The following is a 20,919-nucleotide window of genomic DNA, read 5'->3' as shown; positions in this document are numbered from 1 at the left end:
GTAAAACTTATAATTTCTATTGATTTCAATTATATAATAGAACATCAGGGATTTTATCTTATAAATATTATTTTAAAATCTCTAATTAAATTTATTTTGATTAAAACTAAATTAATAATTAATTAGAAAAGTGAATTAATTAGAAATGAGAATATATTCATTCAATAATTGAATATTCTGAATTATATTAATAATAGATTATTAATAATAAGAATATTGAATAATAAATATATTTTCTATTATTACAAATTATATAATCAATTATATATTATTAATAATAATTGTGATGAACCCAATAAGCGTTTAGAGATTAATCTTAGAATTAAAAGCTATAGAGCTAAAGAGAGTATGCTACAAAGCTATATATGCGATTGGCTTAAAGCTTAGTACTATATTTAGTTCGATTGGATGTAATCACGTGTATATCGTAACAATAACTCTTTAATTAATTTTTTTAGAATAAAAAGATTAAAGAAAAAGACTCTATTTTAGATATATATATATATAATAATAAGCTATCAAAAACTGATTCCTAATACTATGCCTTTTAAACAGATTATATGCGTAGTGTAGTAATAAAGCTTACAACTTCTATTGGTTCCAATCACGTAATAGCTTTTCAGTATTCTTAATAGTAATCCCGTAGTAATATCACTTAAATATAATCTTTAAGATTAAAAATATAAATTATTTAATTTAAAATATATTAATTCTAACTTAATATATCAAAAATTTAGTTAATCATTGACTTGTTTATTTTTATTTATTTAGTATATCTTCGTTATATTTCTTATTATTATATTCTAATAAATAAGTAAATATTAATTTATGTAATATTCGATATATTCTAATATGAATAATAAAATTGTAATTTATTTGATATAATTCGAATTTTAGAATTTATTTGTATAAAAACTATATTTAAGTTTCCTTATTTAAAATAGATTTATTAATAATAAAAAGATTATATTCTAATTAATTAATAAATCTTTTATATATACTTTAATATATTATGTTTGTAGTATAATATATATTAATAGATATAATATAAATTTTTTTAAGAAATTGTTATTGATATAATTGTGGTATAATAATTTATAATAAATTATAAATAATATATAGTATATAAAACAATTATCAAAAATATATTACTAAATGTGTATATACACCTTACTAAGTCAGTTCAATAGTTTATACAATATTCATTAAATATTAATTAATAGTTTAATTCTATAGATTTTATACTAATCTATATCTCTAGTATATAACTTATATCTCTACTTCTAAATTTTATTAATAAATTAATTAATCAAAATTATAAGAACTTACACGCAGGAATGAAATATTAGTTAAAATTAGTATTTGTAAAATACAGCTTAAATCTAATTTACTTTGTTACTTAATGTTCTCAATTTGCGTGGAATAAATACCTTAATAAAATCATAACGTTAAACTCAATTTAAATTATAAATACTATTCAAACTTAAAATAATCAACGAATTGATTATATGATATATTTAATATTTAATAGCATTGTTTTTTAATATAAAACTCATCTTAATTTAAATATTAAATGATAAATCGATAAACTATATTCTTAAGTGTCATTAAAGTAAAAAATAATCTACAACATATCGTACATTCGCATGTTTACAAATCAATATGCAAGAGGAATTCTTACCGAGGTTCAAGAATCGACGAGATAATCATAATGAATACTCAGGTATTCACATCAATTTGACCTTACATTTGATTCTATTTCGTATGATTACTATTCGTACATCTCGGTGATTAGTGATACTCGAGTTATGTATCGTCGGCTACAACCCCACCATCATCAACCTCTCTCTATATATATACCACCACTTCAACCACAATCACGAACTATCTATCCCAAGAAGCTTTTCCAAAGAAGTGAACCTTTCAAAAAATTACCTCCTCAAAAATTACCCAAATAAAACCTCTCATCTTCTAAGATGTCCACCCCAAACCTCACAATCCACCAACACATCGGACCCTTCCCCACCCCCTCCTCTCGTCAACATCCTGCTCTCCATCTTCTCGAACACTATGCCAATAAAATCAATTCCGCATCCTACACCGGTTCATGTCTTTCCTATTACCATCCACGTAGCATATTTCACGACGCCACTGGTGTTGATTATGTCGGCGGCGCCGTAATATGGAAATGGATTCAGGGGTTGTTCGGAGGTGATATTTTCTCGAAGATAGAAATGGAGAGTAAAGAGTTTTTTGTAATTGGAGGATTGGAAGAAGGAACAACGGGTCCAGCAGGAAGAGGGGAATGGAAAATATATGGAGAGTGGATAGCCCATTGGTGGGTGAAAAGCACAGGGGAAAAGATTAGTGTACCGAGGAGTATGGTATTTACGTTGGTGAAAGCTGAAGGCGAGGGAACGGGAAAGAAATTGGACGCTAACGGGGAGGTGGTAGAAGAGTTGGGGTTTGAGGGGTTACAGATTGGTGATGTGAGATTATATTACGATCGGAGTTTGTTGAAGGGAGTGTTTAAAGTCAGTGAACAGGAGATAGAGAAGTTTGGTTCTTGATTTGAGTATTGGGAAGACGAGATCACTGTATGCCCGTGTCCTATTTAACTCCTCTTCCCAGGGCACGTTATTTAAGGAAGATCAGTATGATGAGAGATTGATCAAAAAGGAAAAGAGAAAACTATCATCGTCCAGTGATGGTGAACATGTATACACTCATTCCACTAGGCAAAATCCAGTTTTAGATATTCGGACTTTCAGTTAAAGTAACTTCCTAGACTTCCATGCAATATATCTGGTATATTTGCTCCAATAATTACGGACTCTCCACCCATCACTACTAGGTGTAATTGATGCCAAACTCAACAACTCTTGATATCTTCTATCATCTATTTTTATATCACATCAACTCCACTCTACACGCCATTGACCCCAATACTCTCTTTGCAATATTTTACTAAGCATCTAAAGGCTTCTGCCCATAATGCACATATCTATCGGAATCAATTAGCATGACTATCCTAATATTACCTCCCAAAAAGCCTCCCTACAAAAAGGAAATAGAATACTAACATTTCCCAATAAGCATGAATTGACGTATCCTTCATCTCTCTCCTAACATCCACCAAGAATATCTCTAGTTCATCTACACTCCATCCTAATAGCCTCGTGAATATGGCTACACTCAGTCCCATAAGTCCGGATGTGAGATTTTCTTGATTCCACATTCCTGTTTCAATTCATATCAGCACATATCTCTTTACCCCTTTGATATCTCTTGACACCATCTCTAATATTTCCTCGGAACTCCTTTCCCGCCTTTGGAAAAAATTATCACTCACCCAACTCCTTAGCTTTAGCATCTTTCGGCCACTTGTTTCCTGGCCATTTATAAATCGTCTCACTAACCCCCTGAAACCCTCTCTTTTCCAACTTCTCTTTACTCCTAGTTGCACTGTCTAGATCTCTGCCTGCTATAACACTTCCTTCTAAAAGTAATTGTGACCATTTAAGAAGCGCTGAATCGGGCTTAAGTGTATCATCTGCGCAGGAGACAGGGAGTCGGATATCTAGAAGTTCAATGTATCCACCTGGTTTCAGGTTACTATTTAAGATATAGTTAGCACAGCGGGAATTTCAGCGAATTTAAGAAAAGAATAACTTGAAATAGATTGACAGCAGACAAAAGCAAAAAGATAAGAGAAAACTCACTTCCAAGCTTGTTCAAAGAATCGATCCCAATCCCCAATACTTCCCGTCATCATTCTCGCATAGATAAAATCAAACGCATCACTATCCTCAAAAGTCCATTCCTCTTCCAAATCATCTACTTGAAATATTGCATTTGGAGGTGTAAACATTGGTTGAATAGGACTTAAATCAATTCCCAAAACCGTAGCTTGGGGATACTCATCCGCAAAATCAGTTGTCCAAATTCCCGTTCCACAACCTACATCCAAAACCCTCTCAATCTTATCTGCCTCAATTGGTGCCGTGAATAGTTTACCATCAAATGTAAGGCTACATATATGATGTTGTAAATCTAATCTTTCTTGCTCCATATCATCATTAGGATATGCGTACTTTCCATCTTTGTAAGCATGATATGTACGTCCATTCTCAATGCGATATCTAGTAATACTTGATGCGAGTGAGGTTGTGGAACTTCCTGGTTCGGATCCAAGGGCTGAATCGCCATCGTCGATTAAAGCTTCCGGATCGTCGGCTTCTAGCGTTACTGGTAAGGCAGCTGGTGTTGGAGCTTCTGTCGCCGGCTCAGATCCTATGGGTGGAGGCGAAGCCATTGTAGTGTAGAGGATAAATTTATCGATAGATAAATGGCTGTTATACGAACCAATGGTTTCAAACACAAGAAATCAATCAATTATTGCTTTAAACTATTAATTCAGTTGATTAAAACGTTGATCTCCAAAAACCCTATAGGGTATCCCAAAAAAAATTACTGACGTAGTTTGTACGAGGGTTGCGTAACCAAAGAACTATATAAAGAACACAAAAGGAAGAAAGGGAGCCCTCCGAAAGGAGAATGGCATACGGAACTCTTATATCAGAGAGCTACTCTAATAAAACCTCGGTGCTGATGTACAAACAATTATTAATCGATCAGACATGGTCCTAGACAATCATGATCCCGAGTGACTTCAATTCGGAAATCTGACATGTACAGCAAAGAGAACAAGGTAACCATTGCGGATTGCGGTCGGCAAAAAAAATTCAAAATCTGATATGTTTTCAAGAGAGATCAGTCCTGACTCCTGCCTACTTGTCTCACAACCAAAAGTCTCTTATATGAAGCAACTTACATGTTCATCTCCACATTCATGATTGGAACTTTCCCTCGGAGTTCCTTCCCATCATGATCCCCCATACAGGGCATTTTACTTTCTACAAGGAAATCCCTTGTTCCCTCGTGTCCATTGGTGATAATAACGGGCTTTACAAAAGCCGAAGTGGGGTGAATCTGCCAACAACCTTAAGAAAGCAATTATCCATGTGCATTTAATATGTCGATCATGAGGTTTCGAGAATTTTTTCAATGTAACGAATTGAAATTGATGAAATGCGTACAGTCTCAAGACAGTCAAGGGATGAATCATTTGCTTTGACCAAGTAGCGAAGAAATCGACTTCTGCAAATGGTGTTATCTGAAGTTGAGGAACAATGTAAGAAACGAATTCTCTGTGAAAATATCAGCAAGACCAACAATTAGCAAAAGCATATCCTCAACAACGTCCCCATCTAATATGCACGTCGTTCATTCAATCGAATCACACTTCTTCTAAAAGCGGTTTTTTGACTCCCTCAAACACTAGCCGTGCTCACCGCACCAGCACAGCTGGAGCCGTCCACGCCGTCTTAAAAGTTATACATATTCGGACCCCCGCAACTCTGCTTGAGATCACCCTTGCAAGTCATGATACACGCGTGCGCTCCCGTTAGACTACTTGGTTCAGGGTTTGGCGGCACCTATCCCGCGTAATATTCCCGTCCATATTCTAGTGCAATGTATTTGTAGGTGATAGGGATTTAAGCAGTGACTTGAGAGAAGAACTGCAAAGTTTGGGGCTCAATGAATCTTTGTAGAACAATTTGGGCAGATTTTGTCATCCATATGGTTTGCCTGCGGGGTCGTTGAAACAAACCTATAGACGCAAATTCGAACGTTGCTGTGCTGGCTACCGAAGGAGTGGTTGATGTTTTGATTGATGGATTATCATTTGATGGGAAAGGAGCGACTGAAGAAATCGCTAAGGGAGTACTGGATCGTGTATCTATTGTGGATGAGGCGGCTGAGGAGGTAAGTGAAACTAGTGCACTGGAGGACAACAATAAGGATATTGAAGAGGCAATCACACCACTTTGAACGGAGGAAGAGACCGGGTTGGTTGAGGGAATGGAGCTCAAGCTTGAATTAGCGCCTGTGCCGTTGTAATACATCTGCAAACGAGGTGATCCACCGCACTAAGTCATGCTATTTAGTAAACTCCAACGGTTGTAAACATGGAAACTAGACTTAGGTATTCCGAGGAATTTCCCATTCAAGTCAAGGAACAAGTACCCCCCGATTTAGACACAAAACTGCCTGCGTTGATGACATTCTCAAAGTAGCCTATAGACAGTTTTAGCTTGAATAAAAAAAAGGTATGGTGGTGCTTGAGAATTTCATACACTCTTTCCAACATTCAATGTCAAACCAGATAAATGCGGAACGAAAAGCATAACAGCTTTCAACAATCATCCTATTATTTGCATAAGTGTTCCCAATTAGCGCTCTTCCGACGGTAGCTTCGGTATAGCACCCTACGAAGGTGTTTGAGCCGATAGATTGGATGGTCACAAGTCAAGTCGAGGCAGGTACGACCGAGGTGGTCAACGTAGAAGTAGAATTTGTAGTGAAGGGCGCAGTGGTAGAAGAAGTGGCTGTGGAATCTTGGATGAAGTGATCGCTGGTGGAGAGATGAAGAGGACTATGTGATAGAAGTTGATATTTGAACTACTACTGCTGCTTGAAGAATTGAGAGCCCGGGAATTGAATCCGGGACAAGTGCACACTCGGTGCTTGTCATAGTAAACAGATACAAATGTACCATCTCCCCCGCGTGCCTGTGTCGTATCTCCGAGGCAACTGAATGCAAATTTGTTCAAGGACGGTTTACTACTTCGAAAGAATCAGATCTCCAAATTTAAAATCAAATACGAACATACTATTCCGCTGCTGTTGGAGCAATATTTCAATATCAACGTTGCGTGTCTGTCAAAATCAGCTGTGATAGAGAGGTGTCTCTCATCCGAAATACAGAAGATACTCCGTACCGGCAAATTTTTGTCCGACCGTTTACTGAAGTGATGGCAATTTCGGCGGTACAATCGATAGTTGGAGTCCGGTGGAGCCAACAGCAACTTGACAAAAGTCGACTGGCTGATTACGCTGAAGAGGTAAAGCAACCGGAAATTCGAAGCATATGACACTACCACTTACATCCGATACATACAAGCGCCCATTTCCAAAACATGGACATTGAAACTTATGAGACCTCTAGTTGGCGAAATTGAAATTAAATTCAAGGTTTCATTTACAGGTACAACATTGGAGGCCTTTAGTCCAGCATTTGGGTCGGAAATCCAACAAAAAAACCCTGTACCAGCTTGGCCTTTGGATGTAGTAGTAGTCGGCATCCCTGAAGAAGCCTTAGTAATACAACACGAAAGTGAGCTAAGGGCCCATTTGGTTTTTGACTTATTTCCACAGCTCCTGCAGAATTGGATGGCCTTCGTCCGAACAAAATAATCAGCGGCGCGCCTTGATTGTCATATCCCAGCTTGTAAAAGACTGTCGGAAAGCCTAGATAGTGTAAGCTACGAATATGTATCATTTGAACCTAGACTCAATGAATGACAGACATATCAACCAGAGTCAAATCCTTTTGACTTGGTTTGTTTGCATATACCGCAGAATTATCAAAGTGCCCAGTAGCAAGGAACAGTCGACATCCATCTGTCACCAAGCCCTTGTCCCCTTCTCATACTCCAGCTTTCCCACCTTCTTGAGTCTTAAAATATGGAACGACTAACTGATCGCTTGGACTTGACTCCATGGTGAAAATGGACGTGGAGCCAATTCCGGAGGTTGCGCGAACTTCAACCCATTCCCCAGTCTAATTGAAAAGCTCACAATACCCTCCAAATGCGCCAATCACCACGTCATCGGTGAAGGTGACAGATGGTCTCTGAAGAACAGTACTGCCACAAAAGTACCCAACAATGTAATCATGAATAGCTTGGAGATCAAAGAACCTACTAACCTGCTAAGGCTAGTGATGTCCTGAAGAGTAATGATATCAACAGCATAGAATTTGTAAAGCCCTATTTACCTGTCAGCGCAAGATCCCCCAATACCCAGTGTAGGCAATAGTATTTCCCGTATTTCGTATACGGGTTAGTTTAGTGATACGTATCGAGTTTTTTTCGAAATATATACGTATGTAGTATAGAATTCAATATCACTGAAAGTATTCAATATCATTTAGTTATTTAATATTATTAGCAATATACTGAAATATTGGAATCCAATATAAAATATACATTCCTATTCAAATTAGACTAGAAATAAGGGATTCCTATTTAATTTGAAATAAGAAATAGAATTTTATTATTTAATTTGAATAGGAATGTATATTTTATATTAGATTCCAGTATTTCAGTATATTGTTAGTATTCTCTAAATACATGAATATGTATGAGAATGGTATAGCCTCCTCTCTATATGTATTAGCTGCAATATCAATATGCTAATACGCGCTACAGTTTCACTGTAGTATACTATTGCCTACACTGCCAATACCATGGGATTTCTTGTCATTAGCGACACCCCCATTAGCAGCTTCATTTTTGTATATCCCGGAGAAAATTCTAGATGATCTTTTGCTGGATCTACAATGGGAGTTCCAACGATATCAATGAGATCTGGGACATCAGTGCATATATTTGTGTCAACCGTGGTCCAATCCGTCTCCAGCTAAAGTTACCAAAGATTACTTTGTAGAAAAGGTGACTGTATAACTCGTAAGTTCAACATAGTCCCATCAAAAGCATCCCAAAGCACGTATGATGTTCATCGCTAATGCAATGAAGACCAATTGTGATTCGCCTGGCGGAGTATATACCAATGGTTTTGCATCCCGTGTCTCCTTGTTGTTTCCGTATTATTTTGTTCATGATACTCCAATTATAGGAGAACCTACTGTCGAAGGCTGCATATTATTATTATCATTATCCAGGTATCTCAGTTGCAGCATATCTGCATCTCGAATTGTATCTGTGGGTGCCGAAGAGTTCACCAATGATGGCATCAAGACTAACAGGATATGAATTCTCAACCACATGAAATCGAGATTTTTGGTGCTTGAAGATTAAGATTGAAATATTGAGACAAGACAGAAAAAAGGAAAAAAAAAGTGGTTTGACGTAAAAATTCCCCCCATTTTCGCAATTGAAAATGAGTGCAGGAAGGCATCGAAGAGATAACGTGATGAAAACTTATCATCTGTGACATGAATCAAAGATTCGACGGAAAGCTGCATTGCTTTCCAAGGGAAATGTATGGAGGAAACAAAAGATTCCATATCTCAAATGATCACGGCAGATCCATGCGGCTGTAATGTGATACCCTGATATATCGCAAAGCCAATTGACACGCGAATGTATACCAAACTCCCACAACAGACACCGGTTTCTGGTAAAAACTTCCATACTGTGGTATCACTTGGACACAGCTACCCGGTGAAGAGAACAGTCTGGATTGACAGTGGAAGTCTCTTGAACAAAGCCTGTAAACTTTGGTATGCACATTATTCCGAGAGGATCGCGAAAAAGAAAATGTTGGAGAAAACATGAACACAAAACTGATATTGAGTTGGAAAGATCTTGATTTCACCCAAAGTTTCTCTGCTCGCGACTTATAACTAATCGTTTTTCAAGTAGTACTGAAACTCAACGCATATGCCATCACGACTATCGAAGCATCAGCAAACGGAGAACATGGACTTGGCAATTTTGTGACGTTACCGTTGAACATTATAGGATGATATTCGACATGAAGAGAAAAGAGAGGTCTTGAAAAGAGAAGAAGAAAGATAATAACGACGTCTCTGCCCGAATCCCAGGGTTATGGAATTCGAACAGTCACAATTCAATTTGTTTGTGCACCCATCGATGCTCTGCCTCAATCACATGACCGAGCCAGCTCGTAACGAATTGAACTTATTGAAACCACCCAGAATACCTTTAGGCCCAAATTCCAGCCAAATGATCAACCTTATCTTAGGAAATTGTATCGTGAAGTCTTTACAACGTCGAGCCTCACTTACTACGCCGTCAATAGATTGCACTGCATTGGGACAAAGCGTTGAAGTGGTAGGTATAATGGCGCAAACGTATCTCGTGGACTTGTCGCAAGAAACCAGAGTAATCGATAGACAATCTAAATTCGTCAAACTATTCTTCAAGAAGCATGATCTGGAGAGTAAAGTGCGATGAGCTAGATATCCTCACCTCTAATTTATCTCATTAATTTTCAGACTACTGCTAAAATCGTGCTTCTGGGTTAGGAAAGTATAGAATTGAATTTCTACATCCATTCCTCGTCCGATGTTCACTCGGTCCATTTTTAGCATGAGACATTTGATGTATATCAGGAATTGACCAGATCAAGAACAATAATCTGTGATTAGAATTTGGATTATATTTATCGTTGGTACAGAGCAAAAGTGTGAAGGATATCCATGTATATTAAGGTTAATCATTTGGTGCGATAAATCTGATATATACAATAAATACAGCGATGTATTACAACATTCCAGAACTATCCACCATTCTTCATTTCTCAATCATAACCATAAATGCTAATGAACCAATGCCCCAAACTTTTTCACCAAACGTTTCAACCAAGTTTAATAAACTGGCATGTCAAAAGCATCCAAATCATACATCCAGGAATCAATACTCTCCTGGTCATACTGGCACTCCATTATCGTTCCATTATTCGTCCAGAACGGCCTCAGAGGCCATCCGCAGATCTGTTGATTTGTACCCTTATTCGCCCCCTGCAAAACTGTCGCATTCAAAGTGACAGGTGCCACCCCATTCTCTACCCAATCAATGGGTATCTGCAAGTTCGTTTGTGGCCATGGTCCATTAGGTTCCGCTGTATTAACTGCACAATGCGAACCACCTGGTACAAGGAATAATCGATAGAATTCATTAGTTGCAGCGACAGAATCATTATACGAAAGACCTGGGTTCATGATTTCTCGCACGGATTCGAAGTAGCGAACGGATGAGGCGGTCGGAATACTGTAATCAGATTCGCCATGGAAATGAATAATTTTTCCGCCTGCATTTTTGTAGGGGGTGAGGTCTGGCCAGTTTTTCATGAGAACATCATTGTATCGGTTCCAACCATCTTCAATCCAGTCGCGGAGAGTATCGTATGTTACTCCCTCGAGAGATTGGATGTTTGAACCATTTTTGAGATCCAGAAGGACTTCAACGAATGAACCACCAAGAGAGGTAATACTAAGACCATATTCACCCGTGGTGGCGTTATATGCTGTGGCAGCATCTGTAAAGTGGAGGATGGAGTATATGAGAAATAAGCGCGTTTACCGTCAGTGGTGTGAAGACCGTCAAGGATTTTCTGGGCAATGGCCAAACCCTTTACCGAGATTGAACTATTTTGTGCGGGTGTAGGAGAGGAAAATGGACTTCCTGTCGATGCTGGGCAAGAGTATGGTGTGCCCAAAAGTGTTGAAATATTGAAGTTCAACGTGCAAAGATCTGTTCGCGAGACGACTCCATCTGTTTTACCATCATATGGATCGCAAGCAATGATTGTCTCGTTCACAATCTTTTGCAATTCGCAAGGCGGTGGATAATAGCCCAGAGTCTTCTCCACAATATTTGAATAAAGATGCTGAACCTGCTGGAATGCAAATCTGAAAGCCGGTGCACCAATTGTTGTTCCGTCAAATTGATCCGCAAATCTTTGAACTTGACTCCACCCTTCTCTACCACCTTCCGAACAACCTTGATAGTAAGAATATAACGTAGTATTGTTAGCTGTCATATTGAAAATCGATGTAGTAAATTCCTTTCCAATGACACTCATTTCATGAATAGCATTATATCCAAACATGTAGACCTTTTGCCAATTAAGTGTTCCATCTGCAAGGAGAAAATCTGAAATGACATTGTTCTGGAAAATTCCAAAACCACCATCAGTGTCACCAGCAACTGCGCCATATGCAACTCCTCCAGGCAATGATTGAGCTCCTGAATTGATGGCATATCCACCACCACCTGTCGAAAGGTAGCGATTTTGAAAATTTGCTGGTGCAGGCACCCAGTATGTTAGGAGCACACTGTCATCTAGACCATTATGCGAGTACTTGAAAGTAACAGCACAGTAATCGATCACATCATTTGGATAAAACACACTCGATGCTATGGTATTTGTCACCGTTTTGGCTGTGATGGATGTTGGATCAAGAGTTATCCCATCATAGAAATCGACAGCTGGAAAGTTGGCTGCGAGATAAGTTGGTGTACAGATATCGGTCAGGGTAAGAGCTTGCGTCAAAGCCGGAAGTGAAGCAGTAGCGGTAGCTAGATTTAAAGAACGCATACTGATCTCCACCGAGTACTTCGAACTGTGTGTGGTTAATAAGATGATGAGAAAGATGAGATGAGGATGAAACACTGGAGTCATTCTCGGTTCTTATACTCTTGAGGTCTCTTGGTCGAGAGATCGTGACATAATCGAACACCCGAATGTGGTCTGAGTTTTGCTACTGTATACCTCAGCGAACTGGCTATGGTCTAACCATATTCAGTTCTAGTTCCTCTATCTCCATACCTAATTAAAGGAGGATGAAGAAATTCTGAGTGAATGTTGTTGCGACATTGAGTTTAGTCCCCTTCCCTGTCGATTCCGGCACCTTAATCCCCACAAGAAACCCTCATCATCAACCATCTTGAGTTATATTGTTTTGAGCCCCACAAACCAATAACTAACCCCGCATTCTCCCCAACTTCAACAGAGCATCATCGCCACAACCATCCCCATGCGTACGTATTGAAGATTAATCGAGCCCGATTAATATAGAGCTGGGAAGCTGTGCAGTGTGTATGATTGGAAGAAACAGAAATTGATTCAAGGTGGAGATGAAAAGGGTTGATGGCGACTGCATGTGTTTAGCATTATTGAGTGGTCTAAAGCGGGATAGGAAACATCGGTGCTTTCGGTAGTTATAGTTGATAGCTAAAGCTATCGATCCGGGGTCGGAGATGAGGTGGGGATGTACCTTCTATCTAGGGTGAAGATATCCGTCATATCATGACAGGAAGTAGCAGGTGCGGAGTATTATTCAAGGCTTCGAACTTGGTTCAGCAACGAAGTAATTGATTCAGTGCTTTTGGGAAACAGCATAGAAGAGAATACGAGTAGCAAAGACATGAAGTACAGAGTAGGGAAAAGGGAGAAAACCCACTGAGTAGGTATTTAGTTGGGTTCCAAACGCTAGACTGAGTTGGGACTAGACTTGTAAAGCTCAATATCATACGACTAGATGTCAAGTGACATTTTCATTGAGTTCTCCCTTCATACTAGGTAGGTAGGTACCTAGTATCTCCACTCTCAATCTTCAAAAACTTGTCCTTGTCATCCAAATTGTGTCTTATTATTTGATCGAAAAAAGTCTACAATCATGACTTTATGTTCAATCGCATTGTTTGGGTCTGATCTACATCCTCAGAATTTTTGTCATGCTCTTCTCTACGATCTTGAACCCGCGTTACTACCATCGCCCATGATAGTCAGTCGATGTAGGCATTACAGACGACTTATTGATATCTACTTAAAGTTGAAAGGCGTACACATATCTTTTTCATCGCCAAAGCTGTTTCTGCATGTACCGATCATCTGTTTATATATTTCTGCGATTCATTTCTATTATTGTCACGGGCTTTGAATACCGTCGGAATTCTTTAAAGTTCCTCTCTATATTTTGAAACAAAGATGTCGAAGATCTCTAAATCCTGAAAGTATGATCGGCTTTCATACATTATTATACGCGGTTAGCCTCGCTATACGCGTTTAGTCTCTTTCTATACGCGTATTCGGGCGCCAAGATGTTCGTTCCTCCACACGATATGCTATTACGATTAGTAACTTGTCTTTTGACCTCATTCTTTGATTATTTTGATTCAAATTACGAAGCAGAACTGAATAGGAGATTGACAACACATCATAACCCTCAAAAAAATAACTCTGGGTGGTGATTTTTCATTATGGATATAAATACAATATATGAAGAGTGAAAGACCGAGTTCTTCCTCCATCTCATGTCGGATTTTCTGGAGTATGTAAGATGAGACTTTTACCTTTCTTATGTGCGGTTCTGTATTTTTGGGGTGGGAGAAATGAAGTTGCAGCCATTTCTGGTGATAGTTTTGCTTGTGGGTTGTTTGATTTTCATTTCTTGTAGCAAGGGAGTATGGCTTGTGCCGATTTAAGGTCACGAGTCTATGGTGATCAATTCAACAGTTGAGAAATCAATCTTCGTGTGGTTGAACTTTAGACAAATGGAGAAGGTTTTGTGTCTCTCCCGAGCCTCCCAAGCTTCGTTGTTTAACACACTTGACCCTTTACCCAATACTCCATCTCCGTCTCTCTCTATTCATTTCCACTCCCGCTTCCCCTATCCCATTTCGCTCACTTCTAACATGTACCCAGCGCCCCTTTCCCCAAACTGGACCCACGCCCGCCACCTCGCTCGCAATTTCGTCAGCCAATTAAACATCACAGAAAGATCAAACATGGTAACAGGCACCTACCATGCCACTACTCTCGACGGCGAGTTCATGAATTGTATCGGCAACATCAGTCCCATCCCGCGTCTCAATTTCACAGGAATTTGTTTGAACGATGGACCCGCCGCTGTTGCTCGTCAAGATCTCATCAGTGTTTTTCCTTCTGGTGTCACATTAGCTGCAACATGGGATCGTGACTTGGTATTCCAAAGTTACAGGGCGTTGGGGCAGGAATTTAGAGAGAAGGGTACGCATGTTGCTTTAGGGTATGTTTTCATCTCACATCATCGTCTAGACCAAAACTAAAACCCCCAAGACCAGTAGCAGGACCCCTCGGTCGTCATTCCTTGGGAGGTCGCAATTGGGAAGGATTTTCCCCTGATCCCTATCTCACCGGTCATCTAATGACCGCTTCCATAACCGGCATGCAAAGCGTTGGGGTCCAAACCTCTTCCAAACATTTCATCGGCAATGAACAAGAAACCCAGCGAACCAACTCCCAACTTCCAGACGGAACGAACATCGATGCGGTTTCTGCCAATATCGATGATCGAACCCTTCATGAATTATATCGCTGGCCCTTTACAGATGCAGTACGTGCTGGTACCACTTCAATAATGTGTAGCTATAACCGCGTCAATGGAACTTACGCATGTGAAAATCCGCATCTACTCAACGATATCCTGAAAGGCGAATTGGGATTCCAAGGCTACGTCGTCTCGGATTGGTTCGCCACACATTCCGGATATCCTGCCGCAAACGCAGGTCTCGATATGGACATGCCTGGGTACGTTTCCCAAAGCGCCATATATACCGGTGAAACATATTTCGGTCCCCATCTCATCTCCGCCATCCAAGCGGGCAATATGACGGAAGATAGATTAGACGATATGGTCACCCGAATCATGACACCTTATTTTCTCCTTAATCAATACAGCGATTATCCCACTCCCGACCCGAGCCAAGCATACGTCCTAGCAAACATGTACGGCTTCGATTTCGGCGACCAAATTCCCGCCCGTGACGTCCGCGCTAATCACTCCTCTCTGATACGAAAAATCGGCTCTGCAGGAACCGTCCTCTTAAAGAATACCAACAACATACTCCCATTATCCAAACCCCTAAATATAGGCATATTCGGCAATTCCGCTCCCGACCCTACTGACGGTTTCTCCTGGCCGCTAGACGTCCCCACCAACGGCTTCGACATTGGCACCCTCGATATCGGCGGTGGATCCGGCTCCGCTCGTCACACTACCCTCGTATCCCCTCTCGCTGCCCTCCGAAACCGTGCCGCTACATACGGCGCACGCATCCAATATCTCACCAACAACGCACTCCTTTCCACCTTCTCTTTCGGCAGCATCTACCCCACCCCAGAAATCTGTCTCGTATTCTTCAAAACCTTCTCCTCAGAAGGTGTAGATCGTGAATCCTACCCCCTAGACTGGAACTCCACCCTCGTCGTAAACAACGTCGCATCTTTCTGCCACGGCAACACCATCGTCGTCACTCACTCCTCCGGGATAAACACTCTCCCCTTTACCCAAAACCCCAACGTCTCCGCCATCCTCCTCGCCCATTACCCTGGCGAAGAATCCGGAAACTCCATCGTCGACATCCTTTTCGGGGACGTCAACCCCTCCGGAAAACTCGCCTACACAATCCCCATCCACGAAACAGACATGCACATCCCCATCGTGAATCTCAGCAACTCCGAAGTCCAAACCAAGGGAGCTAATGCCTGGCAAAGTAATTTCACCGAAGGCCTCGCAATCGATTACCGAGGTTTCGAAATGAAAAATGTAACTCCCCTCTACGAATTCGGATGCGGATTAAGCTATACGACGTTCAATCTCACTTCCTCTCCCTCCATCCAAAACCTCACAAACCAATCCGTCACCGCGCGTCCGGATCCCCTCTTCCCCATCCTCCCAGGCGGAAACGCAGATCTGTATACCCCTCTCTTCACCCTCACCACCAGCGTCAAAAATACAGGAAATCGTACGGGCGCCACAGTTTTCCAAATGTATATTTCTCTCCCGGAAAAAACTACGCCCGAAGAAACCCCGAAGAAAGTGTTGCGCGGGTTTGAAAAGGTGGAGATGGAGGGGGGAGAGGAGAAAGAAGTGGTGTTTTCGGTGCAGAGGAGAGATGTGAGTTATTGGGATACGGTATTGGGGGATTGGGTTGTGCCGGAGGGGGAGATAGGAGTTATGGTAGGGTTTAGTGTGCAGGATTTGAGAGCGAGGATGGGGGTTGTGGTTAGATAGAATGGGGAGGGAGGAACGTGGGGGACTGAGAGGAGAAAATGGAGAGATGAATGAGGAGGGCTGATAAGTAGTGAGATGTGATTCTTTTTGTATCAATCGTAAACCATAGGACACTTGTTTTGAGACTTACTATATCCTAAACCCTCAATCGTTGAGAATCGAAATGATCTCATACATACATTTTACCTCATGATCTCAACGCCAACAAACAACTAACTCACTATCAGACGATCAACATGGTTTCATAAACCCAAGCACCCAGTACCAATACTCTGACTCTACAAACCCCCACCAAGCACAAAGATAACAAGAAAACAAAAAGATACCCGGAAACGCCAGAGTACGCTCATCAATGTACAGAAAATCATCAACACATGTAACGTCGTAGGTAGGTATCAAAAACAAAACGCCAGTATCAAGATGAGCTCCTCCACCTGACGATAACCCAACCCAGCTTGACCGAAACATATTACGTGTTCTCGTCCCGAAACCAACCAAACAAGCCTCTGCAAAATCATAAGTCCTTTCCTGCATGGGAAAAAAATGGTGGGATACAGCTGCATATTTATCGACAGCACCGGATGGTACCATAAAACTCCCACCTGACCTTCCAGGATAGAGCCCAAGTTTTTCACCCACTACCCAGGCGGCATCATCCGATTTGAAATGCAATTCAATATATCTCGATAACTTCGTAACCACCATCAGTGAAAGAAGGGAGTTTTGCCCGAACAATTTGTGTATCCCCGATTAAACGATAATGATCATCGATCTTCCATAGGATAAAATCTTCAGGGTACCCGATCAAATGGAATATTTTGTCTCCTAGGATTGCACCCAAAGGTCCAAATCCTAGTGTCCCATTCTTTGTCTCGAAAAGCATTCGGCCAGATATCTGTGAAAGTCTCTCGACAGTGTTTATATCAAATCGATGAAAATCTGGATCCATCAAGGTCTTGATCATCTCTGAGACTTTGAATAAATCTTGACCGAGAAGGTTCAGTACAGTACTAGGCCACTTATATCCGCCCCCCCGCTTATTTTATGGTGTCACATATTGCACCACCCTTTTTCAATATTAAATATTAAATCAATTAAGAATTATAAAATTATTAAATTTGAATAAATGAATAATGTATTTTTATATTATTAATATATATAAAAATTATTCTATTGTTGACTTTTAATTTGTTAATATTTAATATATTAATTATTCGCTATAATATAAGCCTCAATTCTAGAAGATATATTAGCTTTCAAATTATTAAATAATTCTTTATTTAATGTATCCCAAGCTATTTATAAATAACTCTTTAGTCTTTGATGAATATATTCTGATTCGTTTTTATCAATAACGATATTAGAAAACATTTTATATATTCTTATTTTTAGAGCTCATTATATATATTTTATAGAATTAAAATCAAAGGAATAAAAAGGTTAATTTTTTAATAAAGAAATCTCTTTCTTTTGAAACCAATCTTGTACTTTATAAACACAATGAATAGAAGTATTATCCTATACAAATTTATATCCTGAATTAAGCTTTTCGAAAATAAAGTCTACTTTAGCTTCAAGAATCTCGAAATAAGATTTAATACTATACTTATATTTCGCACTCTTAAAATCCCTATTCATTATATATAAATTGCTCCTTTCAATATCCCAAAAGCTTCTCTAATATATAATCTTTATATTCTTATTTGTATTATACATTTTAATCATTTCTAAATTCTATTTCTAAAAATTAATGTAAAAGTATTATTCTGATCTTTTTCTTCTTTCTTATTCTACAGAGCATTTATCTAATTATATAACTAAGTTCTATTCTTTAATTGTCAACCCCCTATAAGCTAAATATTATTTAAGTTGTTTAGCAGTATATACTAATATAAGCTCTAATCTCTTCTTATATCTCCAATTAGCTATATCATATTCAATTAAAATCTTTTTAATAGTTCTAATACTACAATTAAGCTCAACCTTTTAAATAATCTATTTATATATAGTTTTTAGAAATAATTGTATATATTGTAATAATATTCGTTTGTTTTGTTTAATATATAATTTAAATCAATTAATATATAATAGATATATATTATTATTATATACTAAATTTTGCAAAAAGATATATCATATAATTCCACAAAAAAATTTAAAGCTTTTTACAATTCGATAGAAACTGAAGCCTTTCTTTACCTTACTTACTATTTTGCTACATATATGGAGTAAGATGCTTATAAGGATTATTTTGTGTACCTCTAATACATCATACATTATGAATTGAAAGCATAATTAAAATAATAAAATATAATTGTAGAAGTGTAACGCATGAAAAAACGCGTTTTATGGAGTTTCGGCTAATAGAAGTGCACGGTGACTGTAGTGTACTATACAGGTTTGTTCTATCGCACATATCGCCGCAAAGCTTGTAGCTTCCAAGTTAAACTTTGGGATGTTTTTCCTCCGTTGAGAATCAAGGGTAGAGTTTGCATCCATTCCCACGAAAATACGAAACACAGCCTGTGAGACCGTGAGGCCATTTGGTAACGAATTATCTTTAAGATCAGATAACTGTTCCCACTCGCCGTGACTCTTCATTGGTGCAGTGGAATAACGACCCTTCAAAACAGACACTTCATCGTGTAAAAGACCAGTGACTGATAGTATTTGGCCATCCGCTGAAAAATTGACGTAATCAGATAACTTAGCTACAGGGTCATGACTTTTCCCCCTGAAATGTACGAGAGGGGCGAGAATGGTGCCCCTAGCTGTCCAGTCAGGCACCCAGGATGGCAGTGGAAGGTTCGAGCAGCATAAGCGTAAGCTGCGAGCAAAAACTATGGCATCCAGATTGTTCTCCTCCTCAATCATGATACGGGCAGCTTCAGAAAACACTTCTGAAGTTGACTTGATATAGCTTGGGCGAACCAGCGATCGATATTTTTCGAAACCAGGAAGTCCAAGAAGTGCAAATATTTGATCCCTCGGATCAGTGCTTTCGAGAGATATAGATGCGTACAGATGATGCAGTAAGTGTGGAGCTTCGTCTTTCTCGTAGTCAACCGATTTTAGCATTCGGTAAAAGGTCCATTGAATTAATGATATAGTATCCGTATCTGTAGGTATCAGGTCATGGACAAAGCTGCTCCAAAAACCGCTATGGTATTCCTTTTGAATATCTTGCATTATGTAAGCGAAAACCCCCACTACACTGAATGGTAGAAGTTCATGCCCACATTGCATCGTTACTATGGGAGGCAGGGTAACTTCTTGTAGTATCCAGACTCGCTTCCAATATGGTCTTTGCAGCATTTTCTTGAGAGCGGTAACAGATCTTGGCATGAATATCTCATCTTGTAGTGTGTTTTTGAAAAATGCGGATAGTTCTCCTCGTGACATCCCATGTGGAATACCCAGCGAGGCCCATCTTTGGATCATTCTGAACGCCAGCGAGCTATCGTCAGACTCCTCCCCCAACCATGAAAGCCCTTTTTCGGCTTTCCTGTAAATGTCCGCCATCATTTTCAATTGTGTATCTCTCTCGGGAATGTCATTCTGATTGACACAAACAGCATCCACCCAAATAACAACTTTAGCTTTGTGGCCTCTCAGATGTCTCAAAGCCGATTCCAGATTGGGAGTGACTTTGTGTTTGTGACCATTGATGCAGATGTAGGAAGTATCGTTCGGTTTTCCCCATGTGTATGACAATGCAACATAGGTCTCAGTAGAAGTACCAGATGCCAGGGAGATAATACGGCAGATAGTATTAATGGTCTCGGAGAATTCTTCGAATGGTAATATCTCGAGAACTCGTATTTCGTTCTCTTTCAATAAAGTATAAAATGAGATCGATATAGTTTATAGATTTTCGAGTAAATCGAGGAAGATGCAAAGATTTAATGCTCAACTATGAAATTTGAAAATAAACTTTAAATAATGAAACGATATCAGAATAAGGATAGCATTCTAAATATCAATATAGATCCTGAATAGAAATGTTTACACTTCCCCCCTTATAATCCTATCAATTTGATAAAAAATATAACTGAGTGATAAAACATGCTTCAAATATCTACATACTTCTCACAGCAAATGTATAAGAGATTTGCTTTACCAGACTACCAGTGTGCAATGACTCCCGTCGGTGTATACTGCAGGTTTTGATTCCATGCTTTTTACAAGTCTCCATGAAAAATGCTTCCCCATTGGTATGTTTAAAGAGTCTTGATAGATGAACTAAT

At 39.2% G+C, this 20,919-nt stretch overlaps 5 protein-coding genes across 5 annotated transcripts; 2 read left to right on the top strand and 3 right to left on the bottom strand.

The window, feature by feature from the left end:
- Nucleotides 1–1,976: 1,976 nt before the first annotated feature.
- Nucleotides 1,977–2,570, top strand: EAE97_001961 (uncharacterized protein; the record flags this gene model as incomplete). Its single annotated transcript, XM_038872472.1, has 1 exon — nt 1,977–2,570. One exon carries the CDS (start codon nt 1,977–1,979, stop codon nt 2,568–2,570), a length of 594 nt encoding a protein of 197 aa, XP_038737030.1.
- A 397-nt stretch (nt 2,571–2,967) lies between these two features.
- EAE97_001960 (uncharacterized protein) lies at nt 2,968–4,315 on the bottom strand (the record flags this gene model as incomplete). The annotated part of the gene is made up of 4 exons (XM_038872471.1): nt 2,968–3,004; nt 3,084–3,240; nt 3,353–3,615; nt 3,723–4,315. The coding sequence occupies 4 exons, from the start codon at nt 4,313–4,315 to the stop codon at nt 2,968–2,970; spliced, it is 1,050 nt and encodes a 349-aa protein (XP_038737029.1).
- A 6,165-nt stretch (nt 4,316–10,480) lies between these two features.
- On the bottom strand, nt 10,481–12,213 carry EAE97_001959 (uncharacterized protein; the record flags this gene model as incomplete). Its single annotated transcript, XM_038872470.1, has 1 exon — nt 10,481–12,213. One exon carries the CDS (start codon nt 12,211–12,213, stop codon nt 11,023–11,025), a length of 1,191 nt encoding a protein of 396 aa, XP_038737028.1. The 3' UTR covers nt 10,481–11,022.
- Nucleotides 12,214–14,312: 2,099 nt separating this feature from the next.
- On the top strand, nt 14,313–16,672 carry EAE97_001958 (uncharacterized protein; the record flags this gene model as incomplete). The annotated part of the gene is made up of 2 exons (XM_038872469.1): nt 14,313–14,665; nt 14,716–16,672. 2 exons carry the CDS (start codon nt 14,313–14,315, stop codon nt 16,670–16,672), a joined length of 2,310 nt encoding a protein of 769 aa, XP_038737027.1.
- Nucleotides 16,673–19,115: 2,443 nt separating this feature from the next.
- EAE97_001957 (uncharacterized protein) lies at nt 19,116–20,848 on the bottom strand (the record flags this gene model as incomplete). Its single annotated transcript, XM_038872468.1, has 3 exons — nt 19,116–19,120; nt 19,186–20,500; nt 20,801–20,848. 3 exons carry the CDS (start codon nt 20,846–20,848, stop codon nt 19,116–19,118), a joined length of 1,368 nt encoding a protein of 455 aa, XP_038737026.1.
- Nucleotides 20,849–20,919: the final 71 nt, after the last annotated feature.

Source organism: Botrytis byssoidea (assembly GCF_014898295.1).
Source record: "Botrytis byssoidea strain MUCL 94 chromosome Unknown BBYS_003, whole genome shotgun sequence".
Lineage (NCBI taxonomy): Eukaryota > Fungi > Ascomycota > Leotiomycetes > Helotiales > Sclerotiniaceae > Botrytis > Botrytis byssoidea.
The sequence above is the reverse complement of the archived record's forward strand: the minus strand, read 5'-3'. Positions and strand labels throughout refer to the sequence as shown.